This window comes from Bos javanicus, chromosome 13, assembly GCF_032452875.1.
Source record: "Bos javanicus breed banteng chromosome 13, ARS-OSU_banteng_1.0, whole genome shotgun sequence".
In the NCBI taxonomy this organism is placed as follows: domain Eukaryota; kingdom Metazoa; phylum Chordata; class Mammalia; order Artiodactyla; family Bovidae; genus Bos; species Bos javanicus.
This window is the reverse complement of record NC_083880.1, coordinates 52,101,708-52,123,795: the sequence shown is the minus strand read 5'-3', so window position 1 is coordinate 52,123,795 and position 22,088 is coordinate 52,101,708. Positions and strand designations below refer to the sequence as shown.

Sequence of the window (22,088 nt, the reverse complement as noted above, 5' to 3'; positions counted from 1 at the left end):
TTCCTCATTTTCCATTTTCTTCTAGTTCTTAGATGATTTCCTTCTTCCAGTGACTCTGGCACTACTTACTGAAAGATACTCACCCCCCTCAATTTCCATATGCAGTTGAGCCTGTTTCTGGATTTTTTTTTAATGTTTCATTGGTTTGTTTGTATATTCTTTAGTTTTCCCAACCCCCAACTCAAACTGTTCATTTTAAAGGTTGTTTTTTTTTTGTGGTTATTCTGGCCTGTTCTTCAAAATGATCTTTATAATAAGAATAGTGTGGGACTTCCCTGGTGGTGCAGTGGATAGGAATCTGCCTGCCAGTGCAGGGGACATGGGTTCGATCCCTGGTCCAGGAAGATTCCACATGCCACGGGGCACGTGTGCCATGACTACAGAGCCCGAGCTCTAGGGCCCTAGAGCTGCACTGAGCCTGTGTGCTGAAACTACCGAAGCCGATGTGCTTGGAGCCTGTGCTCTGCAACAGGAGAAACCACTGCAGCGAGACGCCCATGAACCACAACTAGAGAAAGCTGACACATAGCAACAAAGACTCAATGCAACAACAACAACAAAAAGAATAGTGTGTATGACAAGGGCAAATGTCCATGACAGAACGTTAGGGGAGGAAACAGACAACAGAACCACACCGTACATACATGTGTCTTTTTCCTTATAGAAAAATAGTGGAAGGGAAAGAGCCAGGAGAGCCTGGTTTGAGTGGTTATCTTTCAGTAATACCACTATGGGTAGCATTATCTTGTTACTGATGCAAACCTTAATGGAAAATCTCTGCTAACCGCCACGTGGCTGTCTCATCCTCCTTCCTCCTCTCCTCCTCCCTGTGCCACTCTGGAGATCTTATCACGGGTCGGGGCCACAGCATCTCTTTGTAAAGGAGGGAGCACATTACAGCCCAGAGGAGCCCAGGGTTATAGCCTCTGCCAGATCTGGGGGTGGGGTGGTAGGGAAGGTTCAGGCATACCTGGTTCCCCACCCCTGTCCTGCTCTCCATTCAAAGCTCTACACCTTGTGTTCCTTATTGACCAGGAGGCAGATTCCTAAGGGTTAAGGGAACACCAAGGGCCATTCTCAACAAGTTCCTACTCCGGCCCAGCAATGTACAATAGAACTTTCTCTGATGGTGGGTGGAATGTTGTTTTCTGCGCTGTCCAACAGGGTGCCGCTAGCACATGTGACTATTAAGTACTTCAAATATGGCTGGTGTAACTTTTTAAATTTATTTTTAATTAATTTATGTAGCCACTCTACCGGCCAGTGCCTCTTTGGCCAATTCCCAGCCTAGAATTGGAAGAAAAGAGCCTGCCTGTGTAGGTGGACTGAGAGGCCAGGCAGGCTGGTGAGGCTGGAGAGAGGGCTGGAGAAGGGGGCCAGCACAGCAGCAGCCTGCCCAGCATCACAATACTGCAGGTGGGAGGTAAGCAGGAGCCTGGCAGCCGGGCAGCCAGCCTCCTCCAGGGGCAGGTCTCTTTGTCTGTAGACCTACTTAACAGCAACCCAGGGAGCATTGTTTCCATTCCCGGGGAATGGAAAAGCACCCGGCAGCTGAGCGGCCTCAGGCTGGAGACTCACGGGAGGAGGCAGGACTGAAGAGGGGCTGGGGAAGCCCGCCTGGCCTCAGGACCCAGACGCCACCTGGAGGTACAGTACCCTGGGTACAGAGCTCATCTCGGCAATTTGGTTTTCCTACTTCTACTTCAGGAGTGTGAGTGGCCCTCCCTTCTGTTTGGGGCTGGAGGACGATGGCAGAGCAGGCATGAGTGAGGGCAGACTAGCCAAGGCCTGGGGGCTGGGGCCCCCAAGGAGGACGCCAGGATGTGGGGCAAGATCTCACGCTGCACTTTTGAGGGTGATTTGGAGACCAGCCACTGGGGCTGTTTCCTGCCCTCAAAGGGCCCACAGTTGCATGTCCTCAAAATGAACTTTGTGTTGAGAAAATGCTACTGAAAAGGGGAACTGTGCCCCCACAGAACCTGTGGTCAGGAGAGAGGGCAGAAGGGTCACATCAAGGCTTTGAAGTTCTGGATCTCAGTCAGTAGAGTCCAGCTCCCTGAGATTGTTGGTAGCTGCTTTGTGCCTGGCCCCAGCTCTTGTGAGAAACAAACTACCCTTTGAGTCTAGTTGGCAGCAAGAGAAGGTATCCTCATTTTCTGGGGAAGAGAAACTCAATGTGTTGCTGGCAAGGGTGGAGAAAAGAACACTTCATTCTAGGGGACTCCTTGAGATACAAATGGATGCATCTTCAAGGATATGGATGTGTCTCCAGCTGTCCATCACAGGGGCTCCCAGGCCCGGTTTCCCCCCAGAGCTCCCTGGGGAGCATAAGTGTGTTCAAAATGCAGATCACCAGGCGCCCTGCAGGAGGGGAGTCAATTCTGCCCTCATCTGGGCACTCTGCGCTTTATGCTGACCCGTGCTGGAGCCTCCTCAGGCTCCCAGGTTGGGAGAGACAGGACAAACCCCAGAGGGATGGCCTCTCAGCAGTGAACTTGCTTTTGGAGAACTAGGCTGTTAGTTCCCCAAGGCTGTGCTTTTGCTACAAATGGTGGAGCTTTTCCTAGAATACGAGCACATGAGGAAAATAAGGAAAGAATCTGGAGTGTTTCAGACATTTAAAGCCAAAGGATACACAGGAGCATCGAAAGCCCACCAATGCAGACCCTGGAGACTCACAGAGTCATGTGAGGGGTCAAGGGAAGTGTCACCAGGAGGCAGAGGGGAGGGTGGGACTGCCTCTCTGCAGCCACCTTTGTAGACATACACACCCTAAAAACACGCTCTGTAACCCCAACCTCATCTCTCTCGAGTCTTAGATATGGAATCCAAGAATGGAATTTTAATAAGCTTCCTCCTTCCCCCATTAGTCTAAGAAGTATAGTTCTCTCTGCCCTGTGTGCAAAGCACAGAAACTAGGGAGAATGCGGGCCTCCTCCCTTGCGGGTCCCCCTAGAGCAAAGTGGAGGCAGCAGGCCTGTGGGAGTTGGGGAGATCAGTGGTTCAAGACCCTGAGTGGCTTGAGAGCCCCCACGCCTGTCCACAGGTGCTCATGATGAAACCTCAAATACAAAATAAGAAGCATCGCTTCTCGGCTCCTCCTTCCCCAACATGCACAGAAAGGAACAGAGAACAGCACAATGGATTTCCTCACTGAACTCTCCCATGACTAGGACCTACTCCACACAGCAAACAGTTGTCAGAATGTGTATTTTCCATAAAACAAAATTTTGAATGGAAAAAAAAAGATGCAGTCTATAAACAAGTATCTTTTCTGAAATAGGCCCCACACAGAAAAGGTACCCCCCCACCCAGAGGGCAGTGCAGCTCTGCCAATGCAGAGCTAAGCCAGGGTCACCCGCCGAGGGGGCTGCTCAGCCCTCTCCATCGGCGTGCATGTCCACACAGACTCTCCTGCATCAGAGGCACCTGTCCCTTCAGGTCACTGACCTGCGTTACAGTCCAACAGGGTTACAGTGACTGCTCACGGCTGCCCTGGGACAGTCCCACTCTGTATGGGTGCGGTGGGGGACAGGAGTATGACGACACAGATGAGAGGAAGTCCATGGCAGACGTCAACCATCGCTTTATTAAGGCTCAGAGTGGTTTGCCAGTCAGAGGGGCTGAGGCATTCACTCCACAGATCCTCACCGCACTCCACCTGTGGGTGACACTTAAGATGGAGGCTCTCTGAGATCCGGAGCCACACTCACATCCGCCTTGGAGGATGAGACGTGTGTGCAGAGAGTGTGGCTCAGAGCGTGGGGCTGGCTCTAGCAGACCCTGGGCTCTGGCAGGGGTGCTGGCAGGGAGGCACCGGAGGGCAGGGACACCTCCCCCATCCCTCCCAGCCCAAACTATGGCTTTGCTATCCTATCGCCACTTGAGTGGGTGTGGAGGGCCCGTTCCCCACCCCTCACTCCGCAGGCCCATGCGCTACACTGTGGGAGGAGACAAAGGGAAAGCCCTGGAGAAAGCAGAACAACCCTCCACCCTGTGCCTGGGACCAGGCCAGACCTCAGGAGCTTTGAACCCCCCAATCACTCCTCCTCAGCTCCTCCCAGCGATGGGTCTTCTCAGGTTGAGGCTGGTCACTCAGAAGTGAACCCGCAGAATGTCCTGGCTGGCGAATGGCTGCTGGCAGGCTGTGCATGTCATGGCCGGGGAGCGCTGCTTCTCGGTCAGGCAGGGCCGGCACAGGAGGTGACCACAGGGAAGCTGGTACGCAGACTCCCTTTTGAAGTAGGGAGAGAACACTCTTTTGCAGGATGTGCATTCAGGGCCCAGGCTGCTCCCAGACTGCTCTGGTGAATCAGGGAGGAAAACAGACCAGGGTTAGGGAAAGTGGTCCCCAGTCCAGACTCCATCTGGGAGGCAGGGCATGTGCCTGGAGTAGAATAAGAAGCTTCTCTACCCTGCACCCTGCAGCAGCCTGGCCTCCTCCATCCCTAGGTCACCCCTGACTGATCAGGGAGGAGAGGGTTCTAGGGAGCCTGAGAATCTGGGGAGCCTCCTCTCGATCATCAGTGCTCCAATGAATGCTCAAGAAAAGCTGGCTTTCGAGGGCTGCTGGGCAGCACTGGGCCCTGCCTGCGGCTCTCCAGCAAGATGGACTTTCCCCTGGATAGGCTGCCGAGGTCAGAGCAAGGCACATGCTCACCCTGACAACCCTGATAAACTGCAAGAAAGGTGAGATGTGACAAGCAGAGGAAAAAGCAAAATATGGTGTGATATACCCAGGCTGAGCAGGTCAAGAGGGGACGGAGGTCACCAGAGGGGCAGGGCTGAGGTCTGTCTGTGGCAGACCTGCCTGCTGAACCTGGCCCTGCATCACTGGAGCCCTGGAGCCCAGCAGCTCCCCTCCCAACCCGTCCGTCAACCCCCTTCTTGTGCTTCAGGCTCTTTCCTTCATGCTTCCCACAAGGTTTCCTGAATGAAGGCCACAGTGGGCAGGTCCTGCCACCCCTCCTCCCCAAGCTATACCTGCCGCTCTTCCTTCTCTCATGGCCCTTGCCTAGGCTTGCTGCTCTCTCTCCATCAATCCACACCCACCTGGAGAGGGCAAGGATGGCCTCTTGGGTGAAGAACCATAAGAATGAAAGGGAGCCAGCCATGCATGAGGTGAAAGAGACACCATGTACAAAGAGAGGCTGGTCCATTAAAGAACCAGAAAAGACAGAGGTGTGATGCGAAAGTGTGCAGCTTCAAGAGTATGGCAGAAGAACATGCAAGACCTCACAGGCAGCAATTTCTACTTTATTCCAAGTTCAACAGGATATCTTGGAAGAATTCTAAGAAGTGGAATACCATGACCTGGCTGACATTATAAGAAGATCCTGAAGGCTCCTGTGAAGAGGACGGGCAGGGTAAGGGTGACTGCGGAGGAGCAGCAGAGGCTGCTACAGGAATCTAGGGGAGCAGTACAGGAGCCAGGGCCAAGGTGGCAGCAAGAGTGATGGAGCAGAGAGGACCTCCCCGAGATCTACTTTGGAGGAGTGGGAAAAGGACTTGATGGTGAACAGAACGTCAGGAATGTTGATGGAAACCAAGGATGACCTCCCGTGTTATGGGCTTGACCACGGGGTAGAAGATGCTTGCTCTTTACCAGTGACTGGATGATGGGGGTGCTTTGGAGGACAATCTTTGGAGGCGCCTGCAGTTCTGAGTTAGAAATTCACTTAAGATATCCATGAGTTTCCCCTATAGGGGTGCCAAGTAGCTGTAAGGGAGGTCAGGGTCTGATTTCCAAGAAGAGGTAGGAGCTATATGAACATGGGCGGTCACTGGCCAAGCGGGCTCTCGCTTGAGTGATACAGAGTATAGCGAAGAGGGTCCAAGACCACAGTCTGGAAGAGAAGAAAGAATCAGCACTGGAAACTGAAGAGACACTGGAGAAAAAGAGCATAACATCTGGAAGACCAAGACAGGAGGTGTTTCAGAAAGGAGGGAGGGGTTAGCCACAATAAATGCTGCCAAGAAGGTAAGTGACCATCGAATCTGCGGTCATGGAAACTGTTGGCCACCTGGATGAGTCAGGTTCTGGGAATGATCAGGATGGAAACATAATCAGAGAAACAGGGAGGTGGGGACAAGAAGCAGAAAAGTAAGTTGGCCTGGGATCCAGGCAATGAGAACAGACTCAGTTTAGACAGGCAAAAGGAAGAAAGTGTACACCTTATCATTAGCCCCACCAGACTTCACCTTGTAAAAAATGCCCCAGGTTCTCTTGCTTTGTATCCTGACTGAGTCTATCGTCCATTATGGTCCCAAGTTCATTTTAGGCAAAACTTGAATCAGTAAGCTACCACTGTTCTAAGATGCTGGTTAATAGGGAGGGATGAAGACAACATACTCAACTAGAAATCACTCTCCACATTTACATAAAGTACCACAGATGTCAGACAGGAGACAGACTACATTTAAAAAAAAGCACAAAGGGAGAAACAAACAAATGTCCTCAGGACAGAGTAATTAACATTAGATCTTACCAAAATCACCAAGCCCCAACACCACAGAATTACTAAGAATTAAATAAAGCCTTTCCTGTGAAGAGTTACACTCATAGGCAACCCCTCAATTCCCCCTAGAAAAGGAATGGCCTGGCTGTTGGAACTAGGGGAGCCTGGTTTTGGAGGTCCACAGAATCCCAGAGGCATGGCCCAGTACTCTGTTCAAGAGTCTGAGGAGATGGACAGGGCCCCTCTTACCTGAGCTGGTGCTGGGCCTCCAGGAAGTACTGCTCCCTCTTGTGCTGAGGTGCTGGAGCTGTCCCCTGGTCAGCCGGGCTGTGAAGGAGGGCATGGAGCCAAGGGTTGATGTCAAGGCAATTTCCAAGCTTTGTGACAGTTTTTGCTCATGGGACACTGGGCCTGTTAAGAGATACACAGACCACAATATCCAGAAAGAGCTCTGGCAAAAGAGAAAACCAAAACACAAAGTTCTCTGAAGACCACAAAATAGTGTTTCTTCTTTTTTAAACATTCTCATTTTATTTATTTATGTATTTATTTGTCTTTGGCCAAGCCACACAGCATGAGGGATCTCAGTTCCTCGACCAGGGATAGAACATGTGAGCCCTGCAGTGCAAGTGTGGAGTCCTAACCACTAGACTGCCAGGGAAGTCCCACAGAATGGTATTTTAACTTCAAATAGACACAAACATAAAGTCCTCCCTAGTTTCCACTAATAGACTGTGATAACAGGATACCGGGAGGTAAAGCCCTGGTGTTCCTGGCAGTTCTTACCCATCTCACATTGCTTTCAGGATTCCTGGGCTCTCTGCCAGCTTTCCTCCTCCTGTACAAATTACTGGGCAGGCCTGGGCCACCTAGTGGCTCCTCTGCAGAACTGCACCCTACTTTCTGAAGCGTCCCTACCTGCCAAGGAATAACTGGGGTAAGCAAATGCCCAGCCTTGTAACTCTGCTCCTTGCCCCCACTCCCTCCTCAACAGCCTTAGTTTACTCGTTCCCATCTGCTAGTTCCTCAGCTCTGCAGGGCAGGGCCACTGGCCTGCACTCTCTCGGTGTTCCAATCTTCTCGCCTCCTTAGGTAAAGCAAAGCAGTCATTACCGAGTGGAATAATGAAGACCTCTCTACCCATTTCACTATCTAGAGGGCCTTCTCTGGATATGGGCTAAGGGTGAAGGCAGCAGGGGATGGGGACAGCTGCCCAAAAGAGAACCCAGAGATTTGCCAGATAGCAGGATTCCCCAAAGTGGTACGTTAAAAGTACCCCAAAGTAGGGAGTGGAATGTTTGTCCTACAGTATATAGGATGTAGGATATCAGCCTGCGGCCTTGAAGGAGTACTAGTCAGCCTGCTCCTGTGTCACCAACAGATCTCTTGAGGCTAACACCAATGGAGACTTCCACAAACATTAAGGTCTGAGCACCTTTCTTTTCATTTTGCCCCACTGCACCTCAGATGCTTCCAGGAGTTTCTGGGGGTCTTGTTAACTAAAATTTACACTCAAAGTCAGAAAAGACACAGATGTAATCTTTAAGTTACGATCTGCATAACCCTTTTAGACTAAGAGAGGAACTTTATAGAATGGTAAAATCTAAACGGACTAGTTTTCCTAAGGAAAAAAAAAAGAGCTTTCTCCAAAAGCACCAAGCACTGACAATCACAGGGGAGTTTTACCAACATGCAAAGTGTAAATGATTCTAAAACTATTAAGTCGTTCCAGAGTTTAGAAAAGGAGAATTTCCTAATTCTTAAGGAACAAATCATCGAAACCAAAACCTGACCAAAGATGGTGTACACTTGTGCACACACACACCCAACTGCAGTTCAATTTCATTAATGAATGCAAAAATCCTAAATAAAAACACTAGCAAGCAGAACCAAGAATACACTAAAAGAAGCGTGAACAAATGAAATTTCGTACAGGAATATAATAATAGTTCAATATTAAGAAGCCTACTAGTATACTTCACTGCATTATCGTTGTTGTTCAGTCGCTAAATTGTGTCCAACTCTTTGTGACCCCATGGACTGCAGCACGCCAGGTTTCCCTGTCCTTCATTATCTCCCAGAGTTTGCTCAAACTTATGTCCATTGAGTTGGTGATGCCATCCAACCATCTCATCCTCTGTTGCCCTCTTCTCCTGCCCTCAATCTTTCCCAACATCAGGGTCTTTTCCAATGAGTTGGCTCTTTGCATCAGGCCAAAGGATTGGAGTTTCAGCTTCAGCCTCAGTCCTCCCAGTGAATATTCAGGGTTGATTTCCTTTAGGATTGACTGCTTTAATCTCCTTGCTATCCAAGGGATTCGAAAAAGTCTTCTCCAGCATCACAATTTGAAAGCATCAATTCCTTGGCACTCAGCTTTCTTTATGGTCCAACCCTCACATCCATACATGACTACTGAAAAAACTATAGCTGTGACTATATGGATCTTTGTTGGCAAAGTGATGTCTCTGCTTTTTAATATGCTGTCAAGGTTTGTCATAGCTTTTCTTCCAAGGAGCAAGCGTCTTTTAATTTTGTGACTGCAGTCACCATCCACAGTGATTCTGGAGCCCAAGAAGATAAAATCTGCCACATTTCCACTTTTTCCCCCTCAATAGATATACAAATATGCCATGAGATGATGGAACCAGATGCCATGAAATTAGTTTTTTGAATGTTGAGTCTTAAGCCAGCTTTTCACTCTCTTCTTTTACCCTCATCAAGAGGCTCTTTAGTTCTTCACTTTCTGCCATTAGAGTGGTATCATTTGCCTATCTGAAGTTGAAGATTTCTCCTGGCAATCTTGATTCCAGCTAGGTGACGCAGTGGAAAAGAATTCGCAGGCCAATGCAGGAGACTTAGGAGATGTGGGTTTGACCCCTGGGTCAGGAAGATCCTTTGGAATAGGAAATCACAACCTACTCCAGTATTCTTGCCTGGAAAATTTCATGGACAGGGGAGCCTGGTGGGCTACAGGCCATGGGGTTGCAAAGAATCAGACCTGACTGAGCAGGTACAAGGATGTGAGTAAGAATGTGGCACAAAATCAATCACTTTACTGTATTAAAAGATCTAATGATGAAAAATCATAATATCATCTCTATTGATATTGAAAAGGCATCAGACAAAATTCAATCTTGGGTAAAAACAATGAATAAAATAGCAATCATTGGTGTGGGAAAGTGTCTGAAGCCCCCAGTGAACCCCACCTCCTGATACACATGTCCTTTGAGTGTGAACTGGATTCAGTGACCTGCTTCCTACAGAATACAATAAAAGTGATGTCACTCTGTGATTAGCTTCTGCAAGACTGACTCCCACTTATTTGCACAGGCTGGTTTATATAGCTACCATGTTTGCTGCCCTTGAGAAGCCCACGTGGCACAGAATTGAGGGCAGAATCCAGCTACCAGACAAAAAGGAAGTGAAGCCCGCAGCGCAACAGTTCAGCAAGGAACTTAATCCTTCCCGTGAGATGGCTGCAGCCCTGCCAACACTTTGACAGCAGCCTTGAGAGACCCTAAAGCAGACAATCCAGCTAAGCGATGCCTGGATCCTTGAGAGAGAAGCGATAATCAATGTGTGATTCTTTACGCTAGTAAATTTTGGTTTAATTTAAGTTGGCAAAGCACAAAACACAGTGCCAGTGCCAAGGGTCACCCAGGAGGAGTAGAGACAACGGGCTTGGACACAGGACAGGGGATTACCTGTTGAGCAATCCATGAGCTCATTGGCAGCTTTCATTTTCTTAGCAGTGTGCTCTGAGGTAGAGGGTGAGACCAGAAGGCTTGTGGTAGAAAAACAGGAAGCATTTAAGCCAAGGCTACTGTCTGGGCCATGTTCGGCCTGCTCCATCTTCCTTTTCCGAGAGGGCAGAGCAATGGAAGAAGGGGTCACTGCCAATGCAGTCTGTGCTCTCCCGAGCAGGTGGCAGCCAGGGATGGAGTGCTGGAGCAGGAAATGGTCGATTCGAGCCTTCAAGGAGGGGTGAGGCAGGGGCTGGGAGTGTGGAGTAAAGGCTACTCCTGTGAAAGGGTCACTGGGCACTCGGCCCCATGTGGCTTCACTGCGGTTACACTTCTCTAGCGTGCTCTGGTCAATGACCTTGCCTGAGGGCAGTAGCATGGGGAAAGGCATGATCTCCAGGGTGATGGGATCTAAGAACTCTTCAGGTATATCCCGAATTACCTCAGCCAGCTCCTGTAGGCTAGAGGGGGCCTGCTGGCCCTCAGACTGGCCCCCAGAATCACAGTCACTCTCCATGGGCAACGCTGGGGCCTGTAAAGACAAGTCCTGAGGGAGGCTCTCTGAGGCAACCAGCAGGACACTGTCTATCACTTCCTGAGAGCAGGTTTTGGCTGGCTGACCCCATACCTCCAACCGCTTGATACAAGGGACACCACCACCTGTCACATGGGTGATACAGATCTTGAGATGGGCCACATGACTAAGAGAAAGAGCCCCTTTATTCCAGAGCTCTTGGGCCACAACAGCAGGGGAGGGTAGTGTGGCTTCCACTGGGCCAAAAGGTGGCCTGGCCTTGAAGCCCCTGTGGCTAAATACCACTTGGCTCTGGTTTTTCAGTAAGACTTTGCCCACCAAAGTGAACGCTTCCTTGTCCGGAAAGGATGGCTCATCTGGGTCTGGGGTCCGGCACTCAGGGGTATTCCAAGATGCTCCGCTGGATAAGGCAGATGTGTACATTTCCAGGCCAGTGACATTCTGGCCTCCCCCAGCTGAGAGATCTATGTTAATCCTACAGATTTCCACACTGAAGGGAAAGGAAACTGTCACGTAGACCGGTGGCTTAATGAAATACTCTGTCCTGAAACCATGACTTCTCTTTGTGAGGTCTTCAGAGATGAGATTTTCTACTTCATAGCCATCAGCTGATATCTAGATTTAATGACAAAAATGAGACACATTGATTTGATGAGCTCTAAATCAAGGTGAGTTTTCAAGAACTTGTCACTTCTAGTAAAACTCTAAAGAAAATCTGAAGGTCCTCATTTGAAATTTCCTCTATTATATCAAATTTTCCTGGGTTTTCCTTTTCTTTTTTTGGCATGCATCCAAGATCAGACGAAAGGCTGAGGGCAACTGTGCCCCTAAATACTGCCCATCCTTAAAAAATGAGCAACAAAACTCTGCCTAATCAACCAAAATCCCTTCAAAATAACATCTCTATGAAAAAGCAGCAGATATACAAGCTTTTTTTAATCTTATTTTTAAATTTCAGAGGATGAAAATGTACAGATTTAGGGGGAAATGAAGATGTTCACTGAAGTTTCCAATTTTGTATTTGGACTCTATCAATTATGACAGTTTCCCCAGGAAGGCACAACAAAGGAGCTTCTTGTAAATCTCTGAATGGTGAGACTTGGGGAAAAACAGTTTGCATAGGAACAAGGACCACAAAAGGCTATGGGGAATTTCAAACAGTGAATGTGCTAAGGGTGTGACTATGAGTAGCTTTTTCTCCCTCTTAATATTTCCAATACTTGTCATAAGCAATGGAAATTTTAAGGTATCATTGTCTGAAGGAGTCAGCTTAATAATCTGGGAACCTGAAATAATGTGCTGCATGCAGAAATTCCAAACTGGGGAGAAGTTCAATTCTCCCCTTGGAGTTTCCTTACTCCCTGCTCTGGACTGTGGAAACATACCTTCCTTTGCACAAAAGGGGAGGCAGCTTAATCGAAATAATAAAGCACAAGGAATCCATACAACAAATACAAGCCATTATTTCTAGCATGAGAAGTTAGCAAGAATGGCAGTGAGAGAATTTCTACCTTCACTATGACCTTGAGTGAAATTAAAATTTATCATAAATGATAAATTGATGAGAACTGGAGAGGAGAGAACCCTCAACAAAATGAGTCACAACTCAGCTTGTAACAGTGCTGACTTTAGAGGTGCAGCCTGACCCATGCTTACCTGAATATCATCTGGTAGACTCTAAAACAATGAGGGTGAAAGCACATTAAGCCTGAATTGTCTTAATATACAAGGCAGGAAATGGGGGAAAACATGAAAAACAGATGTCATTTATTTATTTATGTGTATATACTTGCTCTGTTTACCTTGTTGCAGTAAATTCTTGGTCTGAACTGTGGGAGGCAAAGATTTATTACCATCTTTATGGCTGAAAGGATAGCTTCCAAGCATCAGAAACAGCCTTAAATGAAAAAATAAAACTTAGTATTAGACAAGTTAAAATTCAAATCTAAACTCTTAGGAGTTGATTCCTAAGAGATGAGAGTTAAACAGAACAAAAATTTAACAAACATGCACTCTCATGGTCTATATTTATTCTCTTTCTATACAACATGCGATGATTACAAGGGAGATTTCTTTTGCAGATTGTGTGGTTTGGTTCTCTAGCTGATAGTCATTCTAAAGCCCCAGTGGAGGCAAGAGCCTATCAGCTCTGCAAGGAGCTCCCAACAGGAAAGGGAGGGTCAAAAGTAGATGCTGCTGCTGCTGCTAAGTCGCTTCAGTCATGTCCGACTCTGGGCAACCCCATAGACCGCAGCCACCAGGCTCCCCCGTGCCTGGGATTCTCCAGGCAAGAACACTGGAGTGGGTTGCCATTTCCTTCTCCAATGCATGAAAGTGAAAAGTGAAAGTGAAGTCGCTCAGTCGTGCCCGACTCTTAGCAACCTCATGGACTGCAGCCTACCAGGTTCCTCCGTCCATGGGATTTTCCAGGCAAGAGTACTGGAGTGGGGTGCCATTGCCTTCTCCCAAAAGTAGATGAGCTCAAAGTAAAAAGAGGAATACTTAGCCAGAAGGTTTAGAATGAAAATGATCACAGAAAATAATCATAGTGGTGCTATGCATCTTTCATTTAACACTTGTTAATGCACTTATGTTTTATTAAAGTGAAAACAATTAGAAGAGTAAAAAATATTATTATTGAGAAATAGAAAATCTTAGAGTTGAAAACATCTTAAAAGAACATCTAGTTCAAATCCAACTCATCCTTGAACAAGGCAGGGATTAAGGGATTGACCTTCCACACAACTGTTGAAAATCCACATGTAACTATAGTCTGCCCTCTGTATTGATGGTTCCACATAAGTGAATTCAACCAACCTCAAATCGTGTGGTACTGTGGTATGTATTTAGTGAAGAAAATCCATATATAAGTGGACCTGCACAGGTCAAGCCTGTGCTGTTCAAGGGTCATCTGTAGTCATTTTGATGACCAATATCCAGGGAAAGGGAAATGGATGAAGGAGGTCAAAAAGTACAAACTTCTACTTAAAAGAGAAGTAAGTTCTGGGGATGTAACATACAACATGGTGACTACAGTTAACAATACTGCACTGCATATATGAAAGCTCCCAAGAGAGTAGGTCTTAAAAGTTCTCAACACACACACACAAATGTAACTACATGAGGTGATAGACATTAGCTAAGCTTGTTATGGTAACCACTTCTCTCTCTCTCTCTATATATATATATATAAATATATATATAAAATCATTATGTTGTACACCTTAACTTATACGCCTTTAACTACACAATGTTACATGTCAATTATAGCTCAATAAAACTGAAAGAAAGAAAATGACTAATATACTAATGTCCAACAGCCTTTGTTATATTCTCTATAGAGAAGCAGGGAAGCCATTAGAAACATCTCTCCCAGTGGCAAGCCTCTCCAACGGATCTGAACTCCTTGGAAAGGCCAGCCATTCCACGCTTTTCCATCTAACACACAAGGCCACGAGAAACCCCCAGTAGGGACAGGGCCACACTCTGTGGTCTTTGTGTTGCCGTGCTCAGTAAGTGCTACTTGCAGAGGCCAGGCACGTCGGGCATTCTGCAACATTTTAGTGAGCAGCTTCTGCACAGGGAAGCTGTGCCATGAGACTTTTGAAGGTTTGTTATCTCAGCCTAGCCCCTATGTCTGTTCTACATATGAACACGAAATATTTTTTAACATGGTTATACATGAAAGAATTTTCTAAGAAGGGAACTTCCATGTAAATTATAGGAAGATCACACTTCATTTACTTCAGGTTTTTACCAAGAGGAGTTCACTTCTGAAAACCACATCACTGAGACAAATGCTAATATATCTGACAGTCCACATTTGTAGCAGTCTGCATTCTAGATGATTCTATATGTTGGTAAAAGCTTTTGATTACTTTTTTTTGGCCATGCCACGAGGTTTGTGGGATATTAGTTCCCCAACCAGGGATAGAACCTGTGCCCTGGCAGTGAAACAGCCAAGTCCTAACCACTGAGCCACAAGGGAATTCCCCTGATTACTCCTTTATGCCTTCCAGTATGGTCATATCCAAACATTCACAAATGAGAATAAATTTTCACACTTTAAAATGTCTACTTTAAATTACTATTAAGTCTTTTGTGTGCACACATATGTGTTTGTTTTACAACTACATAGTAAGGTTATATTATCTTTTGACTTTAAATTCAGGACAGTACATTACAAAATATGTATTATTAAAAGAGAGAGATGAATCTGATGGAGTAGAAAATCCTTGGCCTAAAGTCTCCCAGTCTTTGTTCAGAACCTGTGCTGAAAACTCCTTGTTCTCATTTTTGGAGGCATACATGCCGTCTCTTTGCCAGCCTTCTAGAATCTGTCCTGGAATCAATATGGACAGTTGACAGAACTCCTTTTTTGGAAGATTGTTTTAATGTTTCCAGGCTCTTAACGTCCTTCTTAACAGTCCTCTAACAGTCAGTTCTGTTCAGTTCAGTCGCTCAGTCATGTCCGACTCTTTGCGACCGCATGAATCGCAGCACGCCAGGCCTCCCTGTCCATCACCAACTCCCGGAGTTCACTCAGACTCACGTCCATCGACTCAGTGATGCCATCCAGCCATCTCATTCTCTGTCGTCCCCTTCTCCTCCTGCCCCCAATGCCTCCCAGCATCAGAGTCCTTTCCAATGAGTCAGCTCTTCGCATGAGGTGGCCAAAGTACTGGAGCTTCAGTTTTAGCACCATTCCTTCCAAAGAAATCCCAGGGCTGATCTCCTTTAGAATGGACTGGTTGGATCTCCTTGCAGTCCAAGGGACTCTCAGGAGTCTTCTCCAACACCATAGTTCAAAAGCATCAATTCTTCTGCGCTCAGCTTTTTTCACAGTCCAACTCTCACATCCATACATGACCACTGGAAAAACCATAGCCTTGACTAGACGGACCTTTGTTGGCAAAGTAATGTCTCTGCTTTTGAATATGCTATCTAGGTTGGTCATAACTTTTCTTCCAAGGAGTAAGCGTCTTTTAATTTCATGGCTGCAGTCACCATCTGCAGTGATTTTGGAGCCCAGAAAAACAAAAGTCTGACACTGTTTCCACTGTTTCCCCATCTATTTCCCATGAAGTGATGGGACCGGATGCCATGATCTTCGTATTCTGAATGTTGAGCTTTAAGCCAACTTTTTCACTCTCCACTTTTCTTTCATCAAGAGACTTTTTAGTTCCTCTTCACTTTCTGCCATAAGAGTGGTGTCATCTGCATATCTGAGGTTATTGATATTTCTCCCAGCAATCTTGATTCCAGCTTGTGCTTCTTCCAGCCCAGCGTTTCTCATGACGTACTCTGCATAGAAGTTAAATAAGCAGGGTGACAATATACAGCCTTGACATACTCCTTTTCCTATTTGGAACCAGTCTGTTGTGCCATGTCCAGTTCTAACTGTTGCTTCCTGACCTGCATATAGGTTTCTCAAGAGGCAGGTCAGGTGGTCTGGTATTCCCATCTCTTTGTTCTCCATAACAACTCAAAAATCAGTATCTAAGGAATTACATCTCCAAATATTCTCAGGGCCCTTGTATGTACCTCCTTTTAGTCAGGAAACTAGAATTCATTTCGAGCAGCATTTCCTTAAATCCTCCCACCCAAATAGGGCAGGGGCTTCTTGTTAACTTTTTGTTTTGTTTTAAATGAAAAATTAAGCCACTCAGTTTAGTTTAATATAGAGTATTAAAATGATTATATAGGGCTTCCCAGGTGACATTAGTGGTAAAGAACCCATCTACCAATGCAAGTTAGATGTAAGAGACCTGGGTTCGATCTCGTGGTCAGGAAAATCCCCTTGGAGGGCATGGCAATCCTCTCCAGTATTCTTGGCTGGAGAATCCCATGGACAGAGAAGCCTGGCAGGCTGCAGTCCATAGGGTTGGACAGTTGAATACGACTGAAGCGTGATTATATACAATTATAAATGATTATATAGTCCAGACCAAGGAAACAAAACATTTCTCCTAAGAAAGCAAGCCTAAGATTTGCCAAAGGAAAACAGATAATATGATATCAACAGATGGTGAAAGGACCAATTTGCAAGTGCAAAACTAAGCTGGTCCTAGGTAAATTAGTGAAGTTAGCCAGCTCCAGCATTTGTGAGGGTTTTCTTTTCACTGCCACAAGCACTTGTCTCCTCCCTTCTTTGCCCTGATAGAAGATGGCTTTGGTAAGAAAAAATAGAGATAGAAACTGTGTTATAATACCAAAATACTGAGAAGAGTTTCCTATTAGTAAGACAAATGCAATCATCTCTATACCCACAGTTCACATGTTAGGTCCTTCCTCTGCCTTTCAGAGAAAAATGGAGAAGGAAAGAGCAACCCACTCCAGTATTCATGCCTGGAAAATCCCATGGACTGAGGAGCCTGGTGGGCTACAGTCCATGGGGTTGCAAAGAGTTGGACACAACTGAGTGAATTCTGTGTGTGTTCAGAGAAAAAAACAAACTCTGGCAGAGGTAACAATGTTAACCCATTGAGGTACTGATTTGATTCCTTAGTGGAAGGCACTGATTCCACTAAGATATACATTCCTCCTATCTCTTGTTACCTTCTTAGACATTTCACACTGTGGTCTTTCAACTTTATTTTTCCTATCATGATATTTATTTATCTGAAATGTAAATGTCAGAATCAGAAGAAGCTGGGTAGGGGTCTTCTTGGAGTTATGATGAGGAACTTTCCTGTGAATGTGAAGATAAATGGAAAAGTCTTCAAAACTTATCTGAGTACCCAATGTAGTAAATGGCAACATGAGATGGAGTTGCTCAGATTTGACTACCCTCAGGACAACTGCCCTTTGCCTTTAACCTGTGGCTTGGCTATCACCAGAAACCTGTTCTTGTGACTGGACTTTAGAGATGACCAGGATGAAAAGGACAAGGGCTTTCAAACTTTTGCTATCTCATAACTTAAAAAAATTTCACTTCAGATACCTGAAAGTAGAGAATCTGATGGCCCTTCCAATCAGTGCAGTAATTTAAAAGAGTTATCTGAACTGTATCTCAGCAAACACAAGGCTCACTCTTTTCATGAGTCATTAGACCAGGACCCTCTAGTAGCAAAAACACAACTCTGGCTAGGGAAGCACATACACAAAATGACTTAGAAGAGGCCACTAGGGTTTGTTTGTTTAAGTATTTTTTAACACCAAAAGTATTTTATATTGGGGTACAGCTGATTAACAACGGTGTGGTAGTTTCAGGTAAAAAGCCATATATAGACATCTATCCATTCTCCTCCAAAACCCTCTCCCCTGCAGGCTGCCACATAACATTGAGCAAAGCTCCATATGCTATACAATAGGTCTTTGTTGGTTATCCATTTTAAATACAACAGTGTGTACATGACCATCCCAAAGTCCCTAGCTATCCCTTCCCCCACAGCAACCATAAGTTCGTTTTCTAAGTCTGTGAGTGTGTTTTGTAAGTAAGTTCATTTGTATCATTTCTTTTTAGATTCCACACACAAGGGGTATCATATGATATTTCTCCTTCTCTGTCTGATTACTTCACTCAGTATGACACTCTCTAGGTCCATCCATGTTGCTACAAATGGCCTTATTTCATTCTTTTTAATGGCTGAGTAATATTCCATTGTATATATGTACCACATCTTCTTTATCCATTCCTCTGTTGATGGACATTTAGGTTGCTTCCATGTCTTAGCTATTGTAAAGAGTGCTGCAATGAATGGGCCATGTTTTTCTCTGGATATATGCCCAGGAGTGGGATTGCAGGGTCATGTGATAGCTCCATTTTTAGTTTTTTAAGGAACTTCCAAGTGGCTGCACCAATTTATATTCCCACCAACAGTGCAGTAGGGTCCCCTTCTCACCACACCCTCTACAGCATTTGTTGCTTGTGGACTTTTTGATGATACCATTCTGACTGGAGTGAGGAGTTTCATTGTAGTTTTAATTTGCATTTCTCTAATAACTAGCGATGTGGAACATCTGTTCATGTGTCTATTGGCCATCTCTATGTCCTCTTTGGAGAAAATCTATTCATGTCTTCTGCCCATTTTTTAAGTGGGTTATTTTGTTTTGATGCTGTTAAGCATCATAAGCTGTTCATAAATTTTAGAGACTAATCCCTTATTGGGAACATCATTTGCAAATATTTTCTCCCAATCTGTGGGTTGTCTACACATTTTATTATTTCCTTTGCTGTGCAAAAACTTTTGAGCTTAAGTAGGTCCTGTATGTTTATTTTTGCTCTCATTTCCATTATTCGGGGAGATGGATCAAAAATGATGTTGCTGTGATTTATGTCAGAGAGTGGTCTGCCTTATGTTTTCCTCTAGGATTAAACTGTCCAATCTCACATTTATGTTCTTAATCCATTTTGAACTTATTTTTGTGCATGGAGTTAGGGACTGATCTAACTTCATTTTTTTATATGGGGCTGTCCAGTTTACCCAGCACCATTTGTTGAAGAGACTGTCTTTCCAACATTGTATAGTCTTGCCTACTTTGTCAGAGATTAATTGACCATAGGAGCACAGGCTTATTTATGGGTTTTCTATCCTGTTCCATTGATCTATATTTCTATTTTTGTGCCAGTACCATACTGTTTTGATGACTGTAACTTTGTAGTGTAGCCTGAAGTCAAAGAGCCTGATTCCTCCAGCTCTATTTTTCAAGACTTGCTTTGGCTGTTCGGGGTCTTTTGTGTCTCCATACAAATTCTTAGATTTTTTTTGTTCTCTATGAAAAATGCCATTGGTCATTTGATAGGGATTGCACTGAATCTGTAAACTGCCTTGGGTACTATAGTCATTTAGACAATACTCATTCTTCCAATCCATGAACATGGTATATCTTTCCATCTGTTTATGTCCTCTTCGATTTCTTTCATCAGCATCTTATAGTTTTCAGAGTATAGGTCTTTTGTCTCCTTAGATAGGTTTATTCCTAAGTATTTTTCTTTTTGATGCAATGGTAAATGGAACTTCTTGAATTTCTCTTTCTGATCTTTCATTGTTAGTGTATAGACATGCAACTGATTTCTGTGTATTAATTTTGTAACCTTAAACTTTACCAAATTCATTGATGAGTTCTAGTAGGATGAGTTCTAGTAGTTTTCTGGTAGCATTTTTAGGATCTTCTAAGTATAGTATCATGTCATTTGCAAACAGTGACAGTTTAACTTCTTTTCCAATTTGGATTCCCTTTACTTCTTTTTCTTCTCTGATTGCTATAGCTAGGACTTCTAAAACTATGTTGAATAAAAGTGCTGAGAGTGGACATTCTTGTCTTGTTCCTGATCTTAGAGGGAATGCTTTCAGCTTTTCACCACCGATTATGAAACTAGCTGTAGGTTTGTCACATATGGCCTTTATTGTGTTGAGGTATGTACCCTCTATACCCACTTTCTGGAGAGGTTTTATCATACATGGGCACTGAATTTTGTCAAAACCTTTTCCTGCATCTATTGAGATGATCATATGGCTTTTATTCTTCAATTTGTTGATATGGCGTATCACACTGATTTTTTGATGCTGAAACATCCTTGCATCTGTGGGATGAATCCCACTTGATCATGGTGTATTATCTTTTTAATGTATTATTGGATACAGATGGCTAGTATTTTGTTGAGGATTTCTGCATATATGTTCATCAGTGATACTGGCCTGTAATTTCTTCCTTTTGTGGTATCCTTGTCTGGTTTTGGTATTGGGGTGATGGTGGCCAGGAGAGGCCACAGGGGGTTTTATTCAATTTAAATCTTACCAACTGATTAGCTCTAAAATGGGTACTAATATCCTTATTTTGCAGATGAATAAACTGAGACTCAAAGAAAGATGAAGGTAGGACTCAGATTCTAAATCTTTCTAAACCACTCTGGTTATTGTCTACTTGGACACAATTTACCTTGAAGGATTAACCAGGAAGCTATATGGCTTAAAGCCAGATGTTCTACAGATAACTTACAACCTTTTTCCCTCCTGTTACTTACACCTAGGTTTGGTATCAAAACCTTAAAAAAAAAAATCAATTCTTCCAAACTTACAATTAATGTGGCTATGCTCTTTTGTTGTTGTTTAGTTGCTAAGTCATGTCTGACTCTTTTGTGACCCCAGGGACTGTAGTCTACCAGGCTCCTCTGTCCATGGGATTTCCCAGGCAAGAATACTGGAGAGGGTTGCCATTTTAATCTTCAGATCTTTCCAACTCAGGGATGGGTTCACATCTCCTGCATTGGCAGGTGGATTCTTTATCACTGAGCCATCAGGAAAACCCTGTGGCTATGCTCTACAATGCAGGAATTTAGAAACCTTGACTACTCTTTGCAACATCTGTTGAAGCATCTCACCTCATGAGGCTTCACAACTTTCATGCATGCATGCTAAGTAGCTTCAGTTGTTTCCAACTCTTTGTGACCCTATGGACGGTGCCCTTCTCCAGGGGATCTTCCTGACCCAGGTATGGAACCTGAGTCTCTTGTGTCTCCTGCACTGGCAGGTGGGTTCTTTACCACTAGCTCCACCTGGGAGAGGTTAATTTCTAAGTCAACTATTAAAGCATATGGACCTGTATCTGACCAGACACAGCCTATCTGCTCTCCATAACACTTACCAAAATCTAATTTGAGAGAATATTTATAGAGACTGTTCAGTCCATCCACAATGAATTCTTTTTAGTGCTGGCCTAAGTAGTACCTCTTGCCTCCTGCCTGGCTTCCCTGATGGCTGCTGCATTCATATCCTACACCACCATCTGACAGACTTCTTAGCAATGTGGATCCTCATCTGTAGCAAAAATAAATGTAACACATTTAGAAAAACTCAGTGGTGGATCTGTGAAGATTCACAGGACACCACGGTGGCACCACACATTAACTGAGAGCCATAATTTTAGTCTCTAAAATGTATTACTCCATTGAGCTGCTCCTCAGAGCAGTGTACTGAACCATCCCTATGTTCATCCTAGCCATAACCATCACTGCATTCCTCGCCCCACTGCATATCTATGTGTGTGTGCTCAGTCATGTTCGACTCTTTGCAACCCCATGGACTGTAGCCTACCAGGCACCTCGGTCCATGGAGTTTCCCAGGCAAGAATACTTGAGTGAGTTGCCACTTTCTCCTCCAAGGGATCTTCCATACCCAAGGATTGAACCTGTGTCTCCTGTGTTTCCTGCATCGGCAGGCAGATTCTTTACCACTACGCCACCTGGGAAGCTCATATACTCTTTACCAAATATTTCATTGGTTCTGTGTGGTTATTAACAAGGAATTTTATATGAAACAGCTCTCTACAGTTGTCAAAATGATCATTCTCTATTCTGCATGGTATCCTCTAGGACTCATGAGAAAAATCTCTTTTTGGTCTTAGTATTAG

General features: G+C 45.0%; 1 protein-coding gene across 6 annotated transcripts in view; it reads right to left on the bottom strand.

Annotated features, from left to right (window-relative positions):
• Positions 1 to 3,562: 3,562 nt before the first annotated feature.
• The window catches only part of UBOX5 (U-box domain containing 5), a 46,497-nt gene continuing 27,971 nt past the window's right edge, over positions 3,563 to 22,088 (bottom strand). For 2 of the 6 annotated variants that reach the window (XM_061436713.1, XM_061436709.1), the window contains exons 2-5: positions 12,539 to 12,633; positions 10,163 to 11,351; positions 6,708 to 6,869; positions 3,563 to 4,304 (exon numbers count right to left, since the gene is read on the bottom strand). In XM_061436713.1, coding sequence (XP_061292697.1) covers positions 4,096 to 4,304; positions 6,708 to 6,869; positions 10,163 to 11,351; positions 12,539 to 12,592 — 1,614 coding nt within the window. In that variant the 5' untranslated portion in view covers positions 12,593 to 12,633 and the 3' untranslated portion in view covers positions 3,563 to 4,095. Of the gene's footprint in view, positions 4,305 to 6,707; positions 6,870 to 10,162; positions 11,352 to 12,538; positions 12,634 to 21,323; positions 21,497 to 22,088 lie in introns of all 6 variants that reach the window. The other 4 variants (XM_061436712.1, XM_061436710.1, XM_061436715.1 and 1 more) reach the window with 4 other exon arrangements.